This window comes from Halichoerus grypus, chromosome 2 (genome assembly GCF_964656455.1).
Source record: "Halichoerus grypus chromosome 2, mHalGry1.hap1.1, whole genome shotgun sequence".
Taxonomy (NCBI): Eukaryota; Metazoa; Chordata; class Mammalia; order Carnivora; family Phocidae; genus Halichoerus; species Halichoerus grypus.
Window position 1 is genome coordinate 178289193 of NC_135713.1, and position 23447 is coordinate 178312639.

At 51.7% G+C, this 23447-nt stretch overlaps 1 protein-coding gene across 2 annotated transcripts in view; it reads right to left on the reverse strand.

Annotated features, from left to right (window-relative positions):
* AKAP1 (A-kinase anchoring protein 1) overlaps positions 1 to 22985 on the reverse strand; it is a 36519-nt gene extending 13534 nt beyond the window's left edge. Inside the window, exons 1-2 of one of the 2 annotated variants that reach the window (XM_036106054.2) lie at positions 22873 to 22985; positions 1964 to 3584 (exon numbers count right to left, since the gene is read on the reverse strand). In XM_036106054.2, coding sequence (XP_035961947.2) covers positions 1964 to 3560 — 1597 coding nt within the window. In that variant the 5' untranslated portion in view covers positions 3561 to 3584; positions 22873 to 22985. Of the gene's footprint in view, positions 1 to 1963; positions 3585 to 22644; positions 22769 to 22872 lie in introns of those variants that run through there. The other variant, XM_036106050.2, reaches the window with a different exon arrangement.
* Between the last annotated feature and the right edge of the window lie 462 nt (positions 22986 to 23447).

The following is a 23447-nucleotide window of genomic DNA, read 5'->3' on the forward strand; positions in this document are numbered from 1 at the left end:
GGGCCCTACTGGAAGTAGATGAAGGAAGGAGGCCCCCTCTCTCCCTCTGCTTAGGCCTGACTTGTGCAACTCTGAATGCTCTTCTGGGCTCATGGTGGGTCTTTACCCCCGATCAAAAGATTGGGCTGAAGTTCATGCCCCAGACAGAGCAGGAAGCAGGACCCTGGCATCGATGAGGTCTGCTCCACTCCCACTCAAGAGTGTGCCGGAGGGGCTATCCCAGAAAAACACGGGTCCAGACCAGCTCAAGAGGAAGGATTCTGGCTTAAATATGGACGACTTAACTGCCAGAAATAGATCGCTCCTGAGATTCTACTAATTAGGTTATTATCCACACGGTTTCTCCAAACCCTGGACATAATCCTTTGCCAAGCAATGCATGTACTGTCCGGATGCAGATTCCGTCCCCAGCTAAGGACGAGTCACCTTCAGAGTAACCTTGTCCCTCAACATCAGGGGCCCCAGCCTCTTCTGGACAGAACAGGACTAGCCGATATGGGTCACCCCAGGGACACCCAGAGGTGGCTCAGACCATGAGGGACTCTAGCAGGCCGCCCTCACAGCCAGCTTCCGTAGCTGCTGGTCCCCGGGCCCCCTTGGTTTCAACTTCCTCAGGCACAGGCAGGGCTGTGCACGCTCAGGTGCAGATGCCAGGGAGGCAGGAGCCTGTGCTTTGCACGCCGGAGTGCCGAGTGAATGGTACCGCCAGCCTCCTATCTGTTGTCCCTATACCTCCCGACCATCAGCCTGCTCTCCCGTGAGGCCTCAACTCCAGGCCTTCGCCACACCTGCGTAGCTGCCACGATCCATCTACAGGTGGCAGGACATGGCTGACGGGCTTAATTCAGCTGAGGGCCAGCGGATAAAGGGAAACTCCTTCATTCTTAGAAACATTTTTGTTTACCCATTTTAAGATCTTTAAAAAACAAAAACAAAAACAAAAACATTCTAACATCCCTGAAATTTGGATGCATCTTATGGTCTCTGGCCTTCTATGATCATGATCACAACGGTGAGTTTTCTTTTGTTTAGAGGTACAGAAATCAGTGGTGTCTTAATTCAACAGCCATCTTAGAGGTGACAAAACGTGGTGCGGGATACACACCAGATGCGGCTGGAAGGAGTGAAACTCCCACTAAAGACTCCCAACCTTCCTGGAGTGGAGACAGTAGGGAGTGGCTCCAGGACAAGCAAGTCAGAGACCCCCACGGGGAATTCACGGCCCCTTTGCAGGAGATAACTGAAAGTACCCCAGGGTGGCTGCGAAACCAGGGTCAGGAGCTGCTGACCTGTATGTGAGCGGTCTGAACTGTCTATGCTGGGGTCAGCACTCGAAACCCCCAGTGGACACTTCGTGACCAAAGTGCCCCTCTTTCCTGGGGACGGAACTGCAGCTGCATAGAAAGTAAATGGCGGAGGCTCTCTGCGGAGGAATAGTGGCGACAAGGCAGGAGAGCGAGAGCCTCCCTCAAGTGTCAAGGCTGTGGCCGCTCTCTGGGCACTTACCCGGTAAGAGCTTCTGGAGAAGGAAGGCAGGTGAAGACATGGGAACAAGCACATGATTAAAAGGAAATAAACCATTGGAAAAAAAAAAAGTTCACACCCATTCTTGGGACTTGGGAATTAAAGCTAAGGAGGCCTCTCCATTACAAACACCTTTAAGAGGTTAGGTTTAAGAGAGGCAAAGAGGCACATGGAGGTTAATCACCAGACCCACCATGGAGCTGGCTCCTTCGGGAGGACTGGGGAAGGTCCCCGGCTGCTGAACCAAGTTACAGCTCCCGCGGCTTTGGGGGGTTCGGGAGAGCCAGCGCTCCGCTGGGCCCCGACTTCCTGCAGGCCAGCTGGGACTCGGAGTTGAAGAGCATTACTACTGCAGGAGCAGCAGAGGGAGAGGCAGACCAGCAGCCTTCGCCTACCCCCACCCCGTCCTCTAAGCGAGGAACATCCAAGACCCTCCTACCTCCCGAATGATCTGCTTCTGCATCCACGGTCCATCTATCCTCATTCCCCAAGTCTGATAGCTCCCCCTTCAGCACCCCATTGCTGAAGGGCACAGTACTTTCTAGCAGCGGCGGCGGGGAGATGGCCTTGTTCCTGGGGCTTGAGTTGGTGTCTGTACACGAGTCTTTAAGCCCCGAAGTGCTGATGGAATCTGAGCACTGCTCAGAGGCCACTGAAGGGGCCTCCTGGCTGGTGTCAGAAGTGCAGGGGATGCATCCGGCATTTTCCACCAGGACTCGGGCTTCATCTAGCAACTCTCCCTGGGGGACGGCTGGAGGTGGGCAAGGCGCCAGGGAGATGTGGTGTGCGGAGTTCTTTGGCTTCCTGTCCTTGGTGGGGCTGGACAGAGGGCTGCTCAGGCAGCTCCTGTAGGTCTTTGGTGGCTGCAGGTCCTCTGCGGGCAGGTGTGGCGAGCGGAGCACGGCGTCTGTGGCGGAGGCCGCGGAGTCCTCGGTGGCTGGAGCGGGGTCCTCAGCATCTTGCCCCGGGGCAGGTTTCTGGCAGACCGGCACACAGCTCTCCTCCTTCTGCCCTTGGAGCTGACCAGCTGAAGCCTGATACACCCGATCCGCAATCCTGCCCACGGTGGTGGCCAGCACCTCTTCAGTTGCCTCCAAGATCACTCTGGAGATGATCTGGTAGGCAGCCTGCTCGATCTTCTCATTTTGCTCCACAGTCTCTTTGCCCGGCCCCCCTGTGCCATCTGCGTGGCAGGCTCCGCCGCTGACCCGTGGCGCCAGCAGCTCGTCATCCTCCATCAGCTCCGTGTGAGCCGATTCGATGAGGCTGCTCAGCAGCTTCCCCACCGCATCCTCCTCCTCCGTCTGTGGCGGGCTGCCCTTCCCGTTCTCCCCCGCTGCTCCCGAGGGAGCGGGGCTGGGCGCCTTGCTGCTCTCCGATTCAGAGTCGGGCTCCAGGGACAGCACACCCTCTTCCAGCACGCCTTCTCCTGACACTGCGTCACCGGTGCCTTCGGCGCCCCCAGTCTCTCTCGGCTTCTCTTGGGGGGCCCCAGCCTGGCCCTGCCAGCCCCGCCCTCCTGTCGCACTGAACGGGGACTCTCGCTTGCACACCTCGGCCGCTTCGTGGGGGAAAGGAACACTCTTTGGGGTCGGGAGGGGACACTCTGGAGGAACGGACCCGGCTTCATCACCCGTTAGGGCTAGTTCCACCTTTGCACTCTCATCTCTGCGTGTTCCTAGTCGAAATCTCGTGTCCGTGGTGTTGGGAAGGCTGCCTGAGGACTCGGACCTGCGACAGGTTGGATGTGGCCGCAGCAAGGCTGGGGGCTCTGTGGGAGGCTTGCTCACGGTAGACGGCTCCTTTTCCGCCGGCAGTCCGACGCTGGGGGGCGTGGACACTACTCCAGGACAGGGGTCCTCCCTGGGGTGTGGCTCTTTGATGGCACAGCCAGCCCTCAGCTCCACAGCACTGGCCTCCACCTGTCTGTCCTGGCTGCTGACATGCTTTTTACGAGAGAAAAACCACCACCAGCCGAGGACTGCTAGCATTCCAGGCAATGCCAAGGGGAAAAGTGACCGGAATTGGATGGCCATCCTGGAGGCCTAAAGAAATTATACCTGGAGAGGAGGAGAGAGAGGGATGCTATGAGTGCCAAGTAGGGGGGTCCTGATGTCACTGCACAAGAAAGACAACCAGCTGCTCTCTCTCCCCTCCCCTGCCCCTGGAAGGGGCATCCCTCCCCCTGCTCGTCCCCACAGCGTGATCCACTAGAGGCGGGTAGGCAGGGAGATAAGCCCCCTTCTGCTCCCTCGTCCATGCACACTCCCTTGAAACAAGACGAGCCTTCTCTTGGACCCAAATCCCTTCTTTCATCACTTCTCAATGCCAAATTCCATGCTGCCCCAAGGGGATAGTGTGTTTAGCGTTTTAGTTCTCTAAACTCCCAGAACACTTATCTATTCAGGTGACATTGGAGTTTTGTTTTTTTGTTTTTTTTTTTTTTAGAGAGAGAGAGAGAGAGAGAAAATCTCAAGCAGACTCCCTGCTGAGTGCAGAGCCCAACGTGGGGCTCAATCGCACAACCCTGAGTTCACAACCTGAGCCAAAATCAAGTCAGACGCTTAACCAACTGAACCACCCAGGTGCCCCGACATTGGAGTATATTTAAAGACCCGTGAAACCACATGTATGTATGTCCCTCACATTACCCACAAAACCATAAGTCAATGAAACAGTTATGCAGCAAGAAAGCACTGGAACAAAGGAGGAGTAAGAATTCAAAAGGATGAGGGGGAGGCTCCAAGCTGAGGGACCAGCAAAACATACAGTGGCAAGGAATTGGTCATGCTTGCAGAATCAAGTTGCTCAGTGGACTCAGGGAGGGTTCTGGGGCCTCCCTGTGGAATCTGGACTTTATCCTGTAGGCAGCAGAGAACCAGCGGAGGTCTGCAAGGCACACGCACCAAACTGTGTTCCCAGGTGATCTGGGGAGCAGGAGGGACAGCATTATCCATCGACAGGAACCTGGACACCTAAGTCAATTGGGTCCGGGCCAGGAGACATAATAAAGGGCCAGGAGCAGGCAGCAGACATGTAAAGGAGATAGGAACCTCAGTTTTCTTCCTCTTAAGATGGGGACATAGCTCATAAAGCATGGTTGGTACGAGGATTAGTTGAGATATGTATTAAGTGCTATGCAAAGCTGGGTTAGCTCTCTTTAGAGGTTTGTGACAGACTTATTTTAGAATGCTTATAATTCAGTACCTCCCATGCCAGTAAATTTTATTCTGTCTGCAAAAATCACAAGCCTTCTTAAAACCAAAAATCCTCCACTGATATGTGAATTATACCTTCATTTGGGTTTGTGCTTTATTGTGCTTAATTTGGATTTATGCTTCCACTGGGAACCACTGCTCTAGGACTCTGCTTCTCAAAGGGCGGTCTACGGTCCAGAAGCAGTGAGCATCACCTGGGAACCTGCTAGAAATACAGCCCCATCCCAGACCTACTAAATCACAAGCTGCATTTTAACAAGACCCCCAGGGGATTCACAAACACATTAGAGTTAGTGAAGAACACTGGGAAACATGTTCTGCCCCAAAGTGAGGGGGTGGGGAAAGCTATAAACCTTCTAATATTTGAAAGTAAATCTGTGGGACTGGAAAATATCAAGCAGAGCTAAGCAGTGGCCAGGCTCAGAAGATCCTATCAATCCCTCTAGGCAAAAAGTTCGATGACACTCCTCACAACTTCAAACACAGAACCTCACTAGATGCTCTCCCTTGTATCACTTAATCCTCAACCACCTGGTCTGGAATGTATTGCCATCATCAAGGTTAAAATAGCTCAAGGTCGGCAGGGTGCCTGGTGACTCAGTCGGTTAAGCGTTCCACTTAATCTCAGCTCAGGTCTCGATCTCAGGGTCCTGAGCTCAAGCCCCGCGCTGGGCTCCATGTTGGGCATGAAGTCTGCTTAAATTAAAACAAAACAAAAAAACCTCAAGGTCAGGGCGCCTGGCTGGCTCAGTCAGTGGCGCATGCGACTCTTGATCTTGGGGTCACGAGTTTGAGCCCCAAGTTGGGTGTAGATATTACTTAAATACTCAAAAAAAAAAAAAAAAAAAAAAAGCTCAAGGTCATACAGCCAAGGACCCGAACTCGGTTCTATTCCACATAAGTGATAGAGAAGTAGGCTGAGCTCACGTACGGACGTGGAAAAACTGCTGTGACACAGAAAATAAAAGCTATAGACCACCCTACGTGGAACGTCTACGTCCACATAATCCTACTGAAAAACCAGGAAGGATACATGCCAAGCCTTTCAGTTGCAGGAGAGGAGACGGTTTTGCGCATTGATCCTGTATCCTACAACCTTACTGACCTCATTTATTAGTTCCAGTCGTTTTTTTCTTATCTGCTAATATAAAGATAAAAATCTTATCTGCTAATCTAAGATAAAAATCTCTTCCTTTTGGGGAGAGAGATTTAAACTTCTCTCTCAGTGGTTCTCCAACTTAGGGGCACGCAGCATCACTTGGGAAGTTTTTAAAATCCCAAGGCCAAGGTGGCACCCAAATCAATGAAATCATAATCTCTGAGGGTGAGACCAAGGTACCAGGTTTTTTGGTTTGTCTGGTTGAGGGGGGGTGTTTAAGATTTTTCTATTTTTTAAGTAATCTCTATACCCAACATTGGGCTCGAACTCACAACCCCAAGACCAAGAGTCGCACGTTCCACGGACTGAGCCAGCCAGGTGCCCCAACCCAGGTGATTCCAATGTACACTCAAGTTGGAGAACCACTTTCCTGGAACAATGTGCACAAACCCCAAGAAGTGGTAGATTACATTAGGGTATTTGCTTTGTATTCAACGTCTTCCGCATAAAAATAAAATCTGAGAAGGAATAGAGGCTTTGGGGGAAGGGTGCTCTCAGGATAAGGCAGTATGCCCGTGACATGGCCTACAGTCAGATCAGTCCCACCCAACAGGTGACCTGCAACAGTAAGTGTGGCTGCGTCTCAACCTGGGTTCTCCTCTTGCCAGTCAATTTAGATTCTGATTCCTTACTAACTAGACAATCTCATTTCAGCAGCGTTTAGAGTACGATTCCCATGGTCTTCTACCAATTCTCTGATCTCAGGAACAAGATTCCATGCAATGGGGTAGAGAGGAAGATAAAGAATCCTAGGGCTTAACAACCCATAGACGGCAGTCTCCTGTTTTACACACCAAGAGCCCAAGGCCAAACTCAAATTGAGGTGTGTAAGGAGGGAGTTGCTACCCAAGATACAAAGGGCCTCTCACCCCCTTGGTACTAGAAGTTGATCCTAAGGGTCCAGCAGTTGACCCCCGTTTCACCTCTGGAGATTCCAGGAACCAGCTGTAAGGCAGAGGCCCACACTCAGGCATACCCTCCCAGCCTGGCTTTGGTCCTGCACCCTAGTTGATCCACACTACAACCCATACCCTGGCCCCCCGTGTCACTGTCCCCCAGCCCCCACTTCATCCCTTCTTCTCCCGGACCTAGTTCACACCGAGCACAGGAACAGTCACCTGGGGCCACAACACTGCTCTGCAGCTTGTCAGGATACCTCCACCCACTCACCCACCTAACCCTCCCCACCCCGGCCCACTCGTTCCCCAGGGATGGAGGCTCTGAGCCCCCAAACCCACCCTCCACAGCCCTCTAAAGACAGTCAGCTGTAGCTACATGGCTAATTACAGCTCAGGAAACAGTTTCGGCACCATTTCCAAGGCGGATGCCTCCTGCTGTTGTGGCACGAGGGCCCCCGAGAAAGTGTTTAACACCGGTACCCTGACACGGCATCACCCAACCCAGAGAATACTGAATGCCCCACCTGGATCCCCAGTGCCCACCACTCCCCCCAGCCCCCACTAGAGCTGGAGAGCCAGAAGGATCCCTGCTCCTCCAGGGAAAGCCCTTTTCTCCATGAGGACCTCTGGGGACAGGAAGTGCCCAACTCAAGTGCTCCCACAAATTGAGAGAAGAGGTAGGAGATCCCCAGACAGAAGGGGTGCTTTGTTTTCTTCCTTGCTACCTGGGGGCTGTGATTAGAGATATTAGCCATCTCCACCAAGAACAGAGCCAAGAGCCAAGAGCCCATAGGATCAGCAGCCGCCCCATCCAAAGGAGCCTCGGGGGTGTCACTGAAGGCACCACTGCCTGGAGGTACTGCTCAGGGAGCCCCCACATCCCCCCAGTCATGAGAAGTCCCTCACTTCCTCAGCCCTTCACTTCCAAGGGTCTTACCGGAGCCAATCTCACCTCAGACTTCTTGTGAATCAGGAGGGTGCCGTTTTCCCTGCTTTACATTGTCTGATAGGCCTAGACAGGTGCTCTAAGAGGCCCCAACCTTTCCTGAATCCTCAGACAGGGCCGCCTTGACCTGTGCATTCACACACAGGCCCACATGCACAGGTGTGCACGCTTCAGCCTACCTTCCTTCTCTGGGAACAGACTCTTGAGTTGCTCTTTGCCCTGGTTTTTGGGTTGTTGTTTTCTGTAAAAAACCTAACTTCAAGATATAAGTGGCATTTAACACCGTCGGGCTAATAGCCTTCACACTCACAAGCTAATTGAAGGCAGCCACCTCCCCCAGGGCCTCCCCCTCCCGAGGCCCCAGACACTCAGGCAAGCCAGAGAAAAGCCTTGCAGAAGGATGCAGAGCCCTGCCTGAGGGTTGGTGGGGAGGAGAAGTGGCTATTTTGAATCTGCTGGAATAGCTGCCTGCTTATTTTTAGCAGGCCCATTTGCCCAAGAATAGATGCACGCTGGCTGGCTGTCCAGTGGTCACAGGGAGCCGAAGGCAGGCACGTGCCGTGGCCCCACAAAGCCTTAGGTTCACCTGCTCTGTCCAGGTTCTAAAAGGATTCCTTTCCTTTCTCCCAGAGGAACCTGCGGCTTCTCAGAAAAGCTTACCTCTGGAGAAGTAACGGCCGCACTCCCAGCACCAATGACCAACCCAGTTACTGCAGTCTAGAGCCTTCTGCTAAACAAAACAAATTTCTGGGAACAGTACAAACAGTGTTGGTCCCAGTGACTAAGCCCATTTGGCTGCAGTTATTGTGGGAAAAAAAGAGCTGCATATAATTAATTGATGGGAAAGCTGATCATAACAACAAGCACTTAGGAGCGAAGTGGCTATCAAGTCCACTGTGGACTTGGGCCTGGTCAGTGAAGTCACATCGACTCAGCATTCTGAATGGACTTTTATATACCGCCCCCCTCAAGTGGAAATTTGAGTATTTCCATTATTCCAGGGTTATGTGTTCACATTACCAAAGACTATCCCCAGGTGTCCAAGACACTCCATCTCCAGAATGCCCAGCCCGTCAAGTTGTTGCTGAGGGGCTCTTCCCCTTGCAAGGGGTTCTTCAAAGGAGAGGAAAGAGCTACATGATGCAGAACCTTTAGCACTTGCTGCCACTGCATTCAGGAAGAGCAGCAGGCTGTGGGCCAGGCCAAGGTCCCCCTCCCATTCCACCCCCACTAGTGGAGGAAGACCACACACACAGAGGTCTGTGCAAGACCACAAGAGGGCCTCCTGGTTTCTCATCAGGTTGAGGCTACACACATACATTCACTCATGTAATAATTCACACATAAATATGTTTAAGATGCTGCAAGAAAAAAAGATTCTGTCCACCAGAAGCTCACAACACATACTGAAGAATCTGTGTGCATGTGTTGCTCTCTCACACACACACCTGCACCAAGCTGAGCCCAATTTCAGAAGCAGGCAAACAGAACCCGAAGAAGCCTGTCTCAGAGGCAGCCAGAATTTGCTCAGGTTGAAAGGGTGGGTTAATGACATAAATTAAGGTTCTCAACCCAAGCTGCCTTTGGGGGTAGAAGGGAGTGGCAAGTCCCAGAGCAGAGCAGAGCAGGACAAGTCCTGGGAGCCGAGGGTGAAGAGCTGGTAGGGGGCCAGACAAAAGAAGTGTGACCTTTACTGTCAAGGCAATGGGGGCAAGTGGCAGCAGTTGAAACATGGCCAAAGCAGAGCAGGTCACAAGAGTCAAAGGCCCGGGTGATCTCCAAGTGGCGACTAGAGTCCAATATTGGCGGCTACTTACTCACTTGAAATGTGACCCGTGTAACTGAGAAACAGAATTTTAAATTTTATTTAGTATTAATTTAAATTTAAATAGCCACATACAGCTGGTGGCTACCTACAAGACAGCACAGTCCTAGAGGATGTTCTGAGCAGACCGGAAACAAACACAAGAGCTGGGTAAATGCTGTGACAGCCAGGGCCTACCTTGTTGGGCGGTGTCTGGTGCTGTCCCTGAGGGTGGAGGACGATGGTAAGCTGGGCCACTCACCCTCAGCAGCATGGCTGGGGCCCAGGAATCAGAGTGCTGGAGCCATGCCTCAGGGATGTAGGTCTCAGCCCCGCCCTGATGTTCAAACAGTTGTTACCTTCATCTGTAGGGGGCCTGTATGGGCTGTGACTCACGCTGGCACCCTAAAGATTCCAAATTAGCTCACAGTGGGGCTGTGAGGTCCCATACTGTCCTCCACACCCTTCATTGTGATGGCCCCACAGAGCAGCCAGGTGAGGCACCGTGGCCCCAGCCCCACTCCCTGTTCTCAGTAGATCAGCTGTCCAAAAGTCACAGACCACTTCCTGGGCTGCTCTCCAGGAAGCTGGAGGCTTAACCCAGTACCGTCTGGGTGGGAGCACCTGCTCAGCGAAGCCTTCTCCAGCCAAAATGGATACCCAGAGCCCAATCCCAGGAGCTCCAGGTAAGAAGAGCTAGAAGCAAAAAATCCCCTCTCTGGACATGGTCTCAAGTTAAGAGATGTTTCCCCTCTAGTTCAATTACAAATTAAACTAACTCCCAGTTTGGAAAACTTGGTAAAAAACTCCATACAAAGGTGACATGCCCAGTCTCCCTTGCTCTGCTGACCAAATATCTGGCAGATCCAGTCTCATTAGGTTTCAAATGATAAAAAAAGGCCGGGGGGGGGGGGGGGGGGGAGGAAGGATCAGTATTTTCTACAAAGGTCTTCCCATTGTTTCATCTGGGGAGTAGGAATGTGGTTTTCAAAGTTTCTGTGGTTTTTTGGGGCACCTGGGTGGCTCAGTTGGTTAAGCGACTGCCTTCGGCTCAGGTCATGATCCTGGAGTCCCGGGATCGAGTCCCGCGTCGGGCTCCCTGCTCAGCGGGGAGTCTGCTTCTCCCTCTGGCCCTCCCCCCTCTCATGCTCTCTCTCTCTCAAATAAATAAATAAAATCTTTAAAAAAAAAAACAAAAACAAAGTTTCTGTGGTTTTCAAAAACTTTAAACAACTATGTCACATCCATCCTGTCCCTTATCCTCAGCTCTTGGCAACCAGATGGCTTTACCAGTAAATTCTGACAGATTTCTGAGGACAGTGATAAAGCAGGTGCCAGGAAGTGTTCCCAGGTACACAGAGTTCCCGCCCATAACCACAGAACACTACCCAAGACTGCCCAAAAGATAGGAAGTTGTGCTCTGACAACAAGCATCCCCCAAAAAGCTAATGAAGAGGACACACTCCTTTAGAAGGAATCAGAAAGGATGGTGTGAGGCAAGCAGCCCTTCGCGCCACCACCTCAGGTGAGCAGAGTGACAGGTGTGACACTGACTTTCCACATGGCAGACAGTGGAATACGACCAGCTCAGAAATCACATAAAGGCTTAAGGTCACTTCTATCCAACAAATCTTTATGAGCACCTACAGATACAAAGCACAGCAGAACACAGAAATGAAACAGACAGAACGTACTTTCAAGGCACTTTCAAGTCTCAACAGTTTCTTTTGGGGCCAAAAAAAAAAAAAAAACCAATGACCTTCTTCAATGGGCCTGTTGGTACCACCCTCTGCCACTGACCAACGGACAATTTTGGTCCAAGAGTCAGGCAAGTATCCTGGCTGGGGTGGGGGACAAACAGGAATCAGGCTGCCAGCTTCCACAGATTAGAATGTTCTAATGTCCTGGGGTGGAGAGGTTGTTAGCCTGAATGCCAGCACTGTGAGAGCCAAGAGGGCTTGGGTTGTCCCATTCAATATGCAGATTTTCATTCCATACCCATTTTCCTCAGCACCTGATGCCCAAATCCAGACCCCTCTCATTTAAACTATTCCATCAAGTGAAACCAGATACTCTGCTGGCAGGGTGAAAGGCTTGCCGGCGCCTCCTGGTCTTTGCTGACTTCCCACCAAGTCTTGGGCCACACCCCAAACCCATGCGTTCAGAAGGACTTGTCCTCGTCTGTTAGGACCAAGTCAGCCTGCTTCTTGTTGGCTGCTTACCCTCCCCCACTTTTTCTCAGCAAGCTCCTGAAAGATGGGCTCCACCAAGACAAGGGAGTAAACCAAGAAAGGAGGGGGCACCCATGCACAAAGCAACACCAAAGAAGGGAAGCATGGAGTCCCAGGATGAAGGGGAAGCAGAGCAAGGGAGAGGGGTGCTTCCCACGAGCAGCATGACCAGCTGAGCACCCGCTGTGCTGAGCACAATGAGGCGCTCTGAGAGCAACGGCCGAGGCACAGTGAAGAGCTGGAGATGGGATGAGACACAGACAACGGAGTGAAAGAAATACTCCGGGGGGGGGGGGGGGAGGACACGAGAAAGGAAATATGGAAAACCAAGAACTTTGAGGCCATAAGCAATATTTACAGCATAATATACACTCTCAACAGCAGCCTGACCAGAAGCTGTGCTAGCTTCCTCTGTATCATTCTGAGGGGAGGAAAAAATGTAGGAATGAGTCAAGTCCTTACCTTCCAGAGTAGAAAAACAAATCAGGTAACATTAAAAAAAAAAAAAAAAAAAAAAAAAGGCAGGCAGGCAGGCAAGGAAAAGCATCCCACTTAGTAATACAGACATAAGTGGCAGGGAGGACAGCCTAGAAGAACTGAGGGCGGCTGCCTCTAGAAGAGAGGACTGGTTGGGGAAAGGGCTGTTCTTTCAAAGAATAACTGTGTATAACTTGTGTATCAAATCTTTCTACCAGCAGTGCTTTGATAGAACAAAAAATACATTCTTGGGCACCTGGGTGGCTCAATCAGTTAAGCGTCTGCTTTCAGCTCAGGTCATGATCCCAGAGTCCTGGGATGGAGCCCCACCTCGGGCTCCCTGCTCAGCAGGGAGTTTCCTCCCTCTCCCTCTGCTGCTCCCCCTACTTGTGCTCCCTCTCTCGCTCTAATAAATTAAAAAAAAAAAAAATACATTCTTAACTATTAAATAGCAAGAAATGCTCTATTACCATAGAGCTTTAGGATTCTTGTTAACCAGTATAATATGCAGTGTCAACTCATCTATGTACAAACACGTAATGCTTTTGTTTTCTAGTAACTGAAGTCAATTCTGCTTCAGAGCCCCCCAGCTGCCCTGCTGACCTAACAGCAGTAATCACAAAGAGCAGGGGCTTATTGATGGTAAGACCCTTCCAAGCCAAGGCACTGGGTCTCCCCACCCCACTGAGGTCTAACCGGCATCAAGTAGCAGGACCCCTCAGGGCCAGTCACTTAATAAAGATTTTAATTCCCACTGTGAGCCAGGTTCCACCGGAGAGGGGGCTGAGGTGGTGGAAAGAGCCCTCAGAAAGCAGAGATAGCGGGGGGGGGGGGGGGGGGTAGGGAGTCACATTTCAGAGAAGACGCTGTGAAGATACAGCAACCCAACGGGATAAACTTGCAGCCTCTCAAAAGGTATTCAGAGAACTGAGCCTAGGCACCCCTTTTACATAACGAGTTAACTATACTCCTGTGCATCTGGAAGGGTACTAGCTGAGTTAGTCACTCAGTCGTGTATTCCGTAGTTTAGACGGGGAGCCCAGGTTGAGAAGAGCTGGTGAAGTGTACCTGGGAGAGAGGGAGCCTCAGACAGAATGGTCAGGGAACGCCTCTCCAAAGGTGGCAGCAGGGCTGGAACAGAGAGGAGCAGCCGTGCCAAGATCTAAGAGGACAGGGAAAGGAGAAGGGGAGAAAGTTCCAGGCAGAGAGATACATGTGCCAAAGTACTAAGGCAGGAACAGACTTGGCTAGCTCAAGCGAGAGCAACAAGGGGGGAGGTGAACATGAGGTCGAAGGGCTGCTGCCATAGAAATCGCTCCCCACCATCACCGAGCTGAAGCCCTGCTGAAGGTCAAGAACGCAGAGGGACAGGTTCACCCAACTTCCTCCAGAGAGGAGAACGGACTTGCCCAAAGAGACAAGGGGCTGTAGTTTTGTTTCTTTTTTCTTTTTTTTAAATTTTTTGAGTGATGCAGTTTTGAATTTTTTTTTTTTTTTTTTTTTTTTTTTTAAAGATTTTATTTATTTATTTGAGACAGAGAGAATGAGAGAGAGAGAGAGAGCACATGAGAGGGGGGGAGGGTCAGAGGGAGAAGCAGGCTCCCCGCCAAGCAGGGAGCCCGATGCGGGACTCGATCCAGGGACTCCAGGATCATGACCTGAGCCGAAGGCAGTCGCTTAACCAACTGAGCCACCCAGGCGCCCTTGAATTTTATTTTTTTAAGAATATTTATTTGAGAGAGAGAGAGAGAGTATGAGGGGGAGTGAAGGGCAGAGGGAGAAGCAGACCCCCCGCCGAGCAAGAAGCCCGATGTGGGGCTCAATCCCAGGACCCTGGGATCATGACCTGAGCCGAAGGCAGACGCTTAACCAACTGAGCCCCCCAGGTGCCCCTTAAATTTTAAGGGGCTCGAACTCATGACCCTGAGATCAAGTTGCATGCTCTTCCAGCTGAGCCAGCCAGGTGCCCCTGTAGTTTCTTAATTAATAAACAGAAGCAAATTCTGGAATCTATTTCAGAAATAGGGTGCTTCTCTGGCTGGTAGATCAGCAGGTACATACTACGTGAGTCCAATAGGGGCTCACTTTCTACTTGGAGTTCTCAGCAAATGCGTTTGCCAGGAAGCCCTGCAGTCACACCACTGATTAATTAGCCTTGGAGCCAATGTGAGGCCCTTACTCTAGCCCCCCACCCTCTCAGATGAATCTGTTCCAAGAAGTCAGTCCAGCCCCAGGGAGCAGATGGGAATGGAAGTGCATGCACACGCGCGCGCGCGCACACACACACACCCTTGCTACTTCTTTGAATCAGACTTTGCAAAAACAACCTCAGTCTCCAGCCAACATAAACCATAGGCAACAGAGGGCCTTATACGGCTCGAAGGTTTCTTAATCAGAAAAAGATGGGCTGGAGTTGGCAGCTCCAAGTTAGAGGAAAGGAGGAACAGAAAAAAGGGGGAGAAGACAGGATGGTGGTGAGGAGCAGAATTCATCAAACTCCTTCATATCTCTTCAGCTTCAGTGGCCCCCCCCAGTGAGAATTCCTAGTAAGGGGCATGGCTCTTACCGCCTCTCGTTTTTGTTTTCGTTTTTAAGCCAGAGGACGCCAGTACTCAGGCTGCCAACAAAACCACAGTTTTACAGAGTTTTTAGTGCCTGTGTGGAGGCCTGCTCTTGAGTCGGGTGACTTCCCATGAAAATGGGATAATGTCATTTCCAGAGAAATTGGCCCCTAGGGCAACAAGAGGTCCTAAAACTAGGGCGTTTCCTGGCTCCTGGGCTGCCTATATCAGGGCCCTGCCTGGCCCAGGCAGGACTGGGCCTCTGCCACAGATCCAGAACAGACAAGGCAGCCCCAGGGACCTCTTAGGCAGCCACTGCCCCCCCCCACACCCATGAGTTTCTAGGGTGACTTTATTCTCTTTCCTCCCGACTGGGAGACAGCAGTAGCGTCCGCACCAGGACCTGCTTGTATGCTGAAACCACATGTACTTGGCCTTCCTAAAGGATGCCACCTGCTAAAAATAGCACACAGCAGAAGCTTGGCTGGGTGGGCCTCACCAAAGTCAAAGGACAAAGCAGGGAGGTTATTCTGAGCACAGCCTTTTCTCATCAGAGCTCAAGGCACATCAGGGTGCAGGCCTCCTTCCAAGGCTGCTCGGCAAGTCACTCCTGCTCCTTTCTCTGTGGAGGGACAGGAAGGAGGTCTACAGCCTTAAGACCTATCGTCCCAGGCCAAGGCTGGAGGAGAAGGGGTAGGAGTGGCAGTGCAGCGTGCTGAGGGCTGGGCTTCACCAGATCTGTGCCTCCTCCAGCACAGACAGATCAGGCTACTCCCAGGCGACAGCCCGTTGAGGGCTCGGGGATGGGTCTCATGACCTCCATGTGAGGTCTGACAGGCTGCATTATTATGAGCCAAGGAATGAGGGACTTGAGGTTGTCTTTTCAACCAGGTGACTGAGCTACACCAGAGTCTGCAGAGCCGTTTCCAGGCCCTAAGGCACAGCTGTCTTACAAGGCCTACAAGGCTGTCTTAGTCACAGTCATTATTTGTGCCGCTCAAAGGCACTGGAAAGTTGCATAATTTGGAGCTAAAACATGACTTTGGAAAGACAAGAGTGTTAGAGTAGGATCCTGAACTTCAGTTTCCCGTAAAATGAAAACATCCTGTAAAATGGATTACTAATACCTCCATAGGACTGTAATGAGGCTGAGGACTCAAAACACCGAAGAGCTTGACTGTTTGTGGGGTATATCATTTCGATCTTTTAAAAACCCAGTTTCATTTTCCAGATGAGGATGGAAGGATGACAGGGCAGTAAGTAAGAAACTGTCTCTAAGCAAGCAGCTAGAGAGAGAACCCTCATCTAAGCGCAAAGCAGCCCTGCGTCCTGGGGTCCGCTTACTTTACTCAGGGGCTCAGCTCCCTCACATGCAAAGGAGAAATACTTTACCTCGTAGGGTTGAGATAAAATAAAAAGGGAACACAGATGACTCTTGAACACGGGTTTGAATTGCACGGGTCTGCTTGTATGCAGATTTTGGGACATAGTACATTACTGTAAATGTTTTCCTTATGATTTTCTTAACATTTTCTTTTCTCTAGCTTACTTTTTTGTAAGAATACAGTACAGGGGCGCATGGGCAGATCAGTCGTTGGGCGTCTGCCTTTGACTCAGGTCGTGATCCCAGGGTCCGTGATCAGGCTCCCTGCTCAGCGGGAAGCCTGCTTCTCCCTCTCCCACTCCCCCTGCTTGTGTTCCCTCCCTCTCTCGCTGTGTCTCTCTCTGTCAAAAAATAAAATCTTAAAAAAAAAAAAGAATACAGTATAGAACACACATAACATACAAAATATGTGTTCATTGACTACTATGTTCCCATAAGGCTTCTAGTTGGCATTAGGCTGTTAGTCCAGTTTCTGGGGAGTCAAAAATTCTACGTGGATTTTTTTTTTTTTATTGCACAGGACGGGACGGGGAGGGAGGAGGGGGTGCAGGCTGGTTCCCCTAACCCTCACGTTGTTCAAGGGTCAACTATGGTTTGGGGAAAAAAAAAAAAAGACCCTCCTAAGATGCCAGGTATACAGTAGGTGCTTAACAGGTACCTGTTCTGCATCCTGTGCTGGGGGGCTCCAAGACAGAGCGCTCACATTACATACCAGTCGAGCAGGCATGCCCAGGACTAGATGAGGGGGTATCTGGAAATAAGGCTCACTCCCCAAAGCTAGCCCCACATCAACACTTCAGGACCGCCACTGCGGCCCAACTCTTCCCAAAGTCTTCATAAAAATAGGCCTCCTGGGGCGCCTGGCTCAGGTCATGATCCCGGGGTCCTGGGATCGAGCCCCACATCCGGCTCCCTGCTCAGCGGAGAGCCTGCTTCTCCCTCTCCCTGCCACTCTGCCTACTTGTGCTCTCTGTCAAACAAACAAACAAACAAACAAATAAATAAATATCTTAAAAAAAAAAAAGAAAGAAAGAAATAGGCCTCCTAACACCCAGATGGACTGGAGGGGCAGAATGAAGAGGACGCTTGTTTGTAAGGTGTCTGCAAATCTGGTTCAGCATTGGTCTCCCAGTGGGATCCTGCAGGAAGCCATCAGGTGGGTGAGTGAAGGACCAAGTAGCAAATCTGCTGACATCTGAAGACCAAGGACAGTGGCCTTAGACAACCAGCAAGGGCCTTTAAGATAATAAGTAAGTTTTCAAACCAAAACAGCTTTCCGAGGACTTAGCATCTGCCCTTCCTGCTTCAGTGCTCCCATCCCCAGACTCCTCACCATGCTCCTCTCGAGAACCATTTCTTAATTGGTCACTGCCCTCCAAACTGGCAAACCAGAACTTGCTTCTTAACATGCCATAGATAGAGCTGATAAATAATTGTCACCAAAGCTGTGGATTGGTGGACTCTAGAGGACTAAGCCCAAACATGTGATGCCTTACAAGGTGAGGCAATTAAGCTTTTACAGTTGGACCAAAGCTAAGACCAGTGCTGTCCAACTAGAACCTTCTGTGATGGTGAAAATGTTCTAGGCCTGCACTGTCCAGTACTGGCCACATGAAGATACTGAGCACTTGAAATGAGACTAATGTCACCAAGGAATGGATTTTTAAATTGTATTTAATGCTCAAAAGTTTTTTTTTTTTTTAAGATTTTATTTATTTGACAGAGAGCACAAGCAGGGGGAGCAGCAGAGAGAGAGGGAGAAGCAGACTCCCCACTGAGCAAGGAGCCCGACCTGGGACTAGATCCCAGGACCCTGGGACCACGACCCAAGCCGAAGACAAGACGCTTAACCGACTGAGCCACCCACACGCCCCTAATGCTTAAGTTTAAATTGAACCAGACACACATCACTAGTTGCTACCCTATAGGACAAGGCAGCTCTAGACCCCTCCTTTAAGGATAGATTTAGGAGAAAAGAATAGAGATATAATAAAAAAATAAGGGGTGCCTGACTGGATCAGGGAGGAGCATGCAACTCTTGATCTCAGGGTCGGGAGTTCAAGTCCCATGCTGGGTGTAGTGATTACTTAAATAAATTAAAAACTTAAAAAATATTTAGCACTGTAGCATCTTAGAGCTAAGAGAACTTGAGATGCACTTAAAACAGTGGACTGTGGCATTTTTTTTAGTCTTTGACTTACACTATCCACAGAGCCCTGCTTCCTAGCCCAAACACACCCCTCCCCATACACACCCCTGCAGGTAACTCCACCCCGCAGCAGCCCAGAGGCACTCTAAGGAGCAGAATCTCAACACCCTTGATTGATGTTGACCAACCCTCCTTTTACCAGCTGAAGAAACTGAGACCCCAGAAGGGTTTAGAACCACTGCCAGGTTTCAGCCCTGAAAGCCGCACCCCGTCCTTACCCCCCAAACCAGGGCTCTTGCCAGCTACACCCAGCGTTGAAACAAGCCTCATTCATGAGCCCTCAGCACTGTACATTTTTACTTCCACGACTCACCTGGGGCTCTGCTTTGTTCCTGAATGTTTGGGCCTCAGTAACACCGGGCTGAGTGAAGGCAGGCAGCCAGTATTACCAGATGGGGACAGAATGTTTACTATCAATTGCTGCAAACTACCAAACTGAGCTGTAGAAATGTCCAAAGGGCCAGGATTCGGACAGAATGAAGACCATTTAATAGGAGGAAAAGTAAGGAGAAGGACACCTTGAAAGCTACTTATTACTGAAGGCCAGTCTTCAAAATGCTGCATAACACACACTCCTTCACTGCAACAATCTGCTTAGAAAGCAACAGAAAGATTAGGAGAAAAGCCCACGGATTTGACTATTCCTTCGTTCTTCTCACAAAAGCTCTCCAGAGGACCTAGTTTAAGCACATGCCATATTTGTCAGTATCTCTGCCCCTCAATTTGTATTTATATTAGCCATTGAAACAATCCCGATTGACCTCCAGCGTCACCCTCCTCAGTTGTACTCAGAGATGTGAGAATTAAAGGATCAGGAGGGTATTTGCTTGTAACTCTCCCAGCACAAGACAGTAACTGTCAAGGAAAAGGCATCCTCTAAAATTATAGTTCTCACATCCCCACCAGCTACCTCTCCAGCCAGACTCTGTCCCACTCAAAACACCATCATTGATCCTGTTTTCCACAGCCCAAGTATAAAATCAGGTACTGGAGCCAGGAGCTGCTCCGTGGAGTGCCACATACAATGGGTACTTAATGTTAAATGATCATAAAGGTGAAACCTGCATGAGGCATTACACCAGAAAGGGCTGTGGAAAAAAGAACTTGCCTCAGACAGCCAAGTTTAGGATTTAAATACATCCCACGCAGATTAGCAACTCAAACAGTAGGAGAGGATTTCAGTGGGACAAGAGGCCCAGAGGACCCCTGCCTCCCCAGAGCAGAGGAAAACAGAATGGCAAACAGAAGGTGGTTAACTCATACACAAAACTGTTGACTTCCTCACAACAGCACAACAGACCAAGCTACAGAGATGTCCTCTCGTTCTAGACTCACAGGGAAGATTAGGAAGGAGTGGCCTGGGGAGAACGGGCTGGAAGGCACAAGCTGGCCAGGCACATGGGGTGCCCACTCCTCAAAACCCTGAAACGTGCACTCGACCAACTCATGTTGTTGCAGGCTAGAGCCAGGAGGCTGGTAGCAGTGTGGGGAAACCAATTTGCTTTCCTTCCAACCAAGTTTCCAGGTCAGAGGCTAGGGGGAGGGGTATTTTTGATAAAATCCAAATCACTCAAGTGATTCAAGAGAAACTTAACGTTAATCTCAGAGATTCTTTAGGAGGAGGAAAAAAGCAACGCTTGAACAGCCATCATGCAGGCACAGTGCCCAGTCTAAAATATAATCTCAATCTGTCTTTAGGATGAGAGGGAACACTGTAAAGGCTAAAACTAGCCTTCACCCACAAACGATGGCTATGGCCAGGCCTGGGTCCAAAGCACCACAAATAATTTAGATTACCAGCTAGAGCAAAACAAACTGCTTTAAAATATTGATGCTCAGCAATCTCATACTGGAGCCACAGCCACTTGGCACCTGAGCAGGCCCCTTTGACAACACACACCCATGTGCTCATCCTGCAGTAGCCAAGGGCTGATGTACTTCCTACGAACAGCTGGAAGGAGGAAAGGATATTCATACAAAAGGCTCCAGTGACTCAGAGGTCTCACTCAAGGGCTTAGATGGGATCAGTTCTCTGCAAATTTTGGGCCATCACCTAGCAATGTGCATGACAACGGAGCCAGCTTAATCCAGGGAGGCACTGAAGCTTCAGCGATTTGCATATCTGTAGGATCAAAAGGCCCTCTTCTATCCTAGAGCCATATTTTGTCTGAGAATACACCCAGGAATTAATAGCCAAAACCCACAAAACTAGTTAGGTGTGAAAGAGGTTAAAGTTCAACACAAAAGCTCCCCCACCAAACATAACTTCACTTGTTTCCAGTGCTCAGAAAGTTTTTTAAGTTTTATTTATTTTTTAGTAATCTCTACACAATGTGGGACTTGAACTCACAACCCCAAGATCAAGACTCACCTGCTCTCCCTACTGAGCCAGCCAGGGACCCCTCTGAAAGTCTGAAATAATCAGCAGGTGAACCACTTGAATGCCAGAAACAGAGAAATGTGATAAATGATCAAATCATGCTCATGCTACCCTCTACTCATTTCTAAGATGTTCTATGCCTTTAAGAGCAAAGGGGATGGGTGGTGCTTACTAAGAGTCCAAGCTTTGCTTTCTGAATAGAGAGTTAAAAAAAAAAGAAAGAAAGAAAAACTAATTTGGGAAGCACTTGGTTACAACACAGTAAGGTTACTAGTTGCCAGAACTAACAGCTTTTTGTGAATGGTGTTCCTTGATCAGTAATTGCGACAAAGGGGGGTAGGGGGTAGGGGGATAGCAAACCAACAGATACGACCGTACCAGGTGTCCAGCAGCCCAAATTTCCCGGCAGGAGATAAATTTAAACACAAAGTAGCCTGCACTTCAGTAGGGAAAAGACAGCTCGCTTAACCTAATTGCTCTGCCCATATGCCCTACCTGGCTTGAGCGGCCTCCACTTAACACCTGGAGCGAAGAGCACCGGGTTTCTGTTAGCGGCGGCCGAGCGGGAGGAAGGCACCCGCCAACCTGGGCATCTCTGCAGGAGCGGAAGATCTCGAAACGCCCAGGGCTTCCAGCAGTCCCGGGTCGGTTCGGCACCGCCCACCATCAACAGCGCCTTTCCTTCCCTAAGCCTCCCTAGGAGGGGGATAGGGAGGGACTATACCCGAGGGCACAATGGAACTGGTGAAAGCCTGACTCCGAGGCGTTCAGACCACGTCTTCCCAAGCACATTTTGACCCATAACCCCGAAACTAGCGTGGTCCCTCCACACCACGGGCCCGGGGGGTGGGGGGTTGCAGGCGGAGTGTGACACGTGACCCACGCGCCCCGGGGCATGAAGTCAGCGGGCACAACGGGCAGGACAGCCTCCAGCTCTCCCGACACCCTTGAAGGGTCTGCAAATGCTAATCATCTCGAGAGATACCAGGCCTTTGACCTCAGGACCCTAACTCGGTTCAAAAGGTCCCTGCCCCCGAAACAGGGTTCCAATCACCACCGTGTCCTAGCCCATCCTCCGAGTTCCGCAAACCAAGCCTCTTCCCCAGGTTCGCCGCAATGAACTCCCGGGGGCTAGGCTACCTGCACGGGCTTGCCACCGCTGGGCCTAGGTGGGGAGCAACCCAGCGCGAGCTCAAGGGGCCCAGAAGTTGAGTAAGGTTCCTGAAGTGACCATTTCAACTCTAGCCCTTCAGGAGGAAGAAAGGGGTGCCCGCGGGCCTCGGGGCACCTCCTCGCCCTCACGAGCACCTGGCCCTGCCCACAGCCCGCCCCGCCGCCGCCTCTCCCGGGTCAGACTTGGGTACACACGACCTTTGAAAAGTAAATGCGTGTGGGGTTGGGCGACCTTGGGTGGGACGCGCTCGGGTCTATCTCACGGGAGGGTGTGCGCGCTCGGGGAAAGTTAAGCCGCAGCGGGGTGCCCCGGGCGCCGCGTCCTCGCCTCCCCCGCCCCAGAGGGCTGTGACGCGCGTAGGGGGCACCACGCGGCCGCAGACCATGGCCCCAGCCGCGCACACGCGACCTGTCAGCGGGAGCCCGCGGGCAGACAACCCTGGCGGGGGAGGACGAGGGGGCGCGCAGGCGACGGCAGCGAAAGGGCCTGCTTGACAGCAGGCGGCGGGCCGGAGCCCCTCCGCACGCGCTCGGCGTCCGCAGCCTCCCGCCTCCAGGACACCTGGAGCGCACGTCGCACACCGCACCTGCACCCTAGACTCCCCAGCGCCCGACGGCGCCGCCCTCGGGGGCCTGGCAGGTGGTCCTCGGGCCAGCCGCCCCGGCGGCCCCAACTCACCAGGTCCTCGGCGACAGTCGGGATGCAGAATTCCTCGCCCGCCGCCGCCCCCCCCCCGGCCCCCGGGCCCAGCAGCCCAGCCCCGCTGCGCCGCGGCCGCTCCCCCACGTGCTTGCCCAGGCCGGAGGAACACAGAGACATTAAATACTGAGGACGCGCAGCTACGCGCCCGCTGCGCGACGCAAGGCCCCGCCCCCCGCCCTGGTGCCCCCGCACCGCCCCACTCACCTGCGCGTGCGCGCCGCCTGCCGCTCCCGCCCGCGCTTCTCCCAGCTGCGCCAGAGAGGGCGCGGTCTGAAGCGCTCCGCCAACATCCCGCAGCCGCCGCCCGCAGCCTGGCCTCGCTCGGGCTCTCGCGAGAGGAGCTGTAATCGCGGGGGGGGTTGGGGAGAGCAGCCTGGCTAGAGTCGGGGAGACGTCGCGGAATCTCAAAGGTCTACCCCGCGAGCGCAGGGTGGGGTCCCCTGCCTCGGCTTTGGGCGGGCTCCCGGCGTCAGTTAGGCCATCTGCGTGCCTTGTCGCGGGCAGCCCCCTGGAAAAGCCGGAGGGGCCGGTGAGGGGCAGGGCTCCCCTTGCTCCCCCGGAACTCTCAGTACTTTAAAACGCAAATTCAGGTGGCCATTAATGATTTTTCAATAATGACTGCATAATAGGGAGTACCTGGCACTACTCAAATGCAGCTTTTTTTGCCCATTTTCACATTCGGTGATGTTGAACTAAAACAAACACTTTCTTCTAAATGGGTTTGGGTTTTGGAAAAATTCCTGCGAAGAGGTGGTCACCATGAGTCACTAACTCTGCCA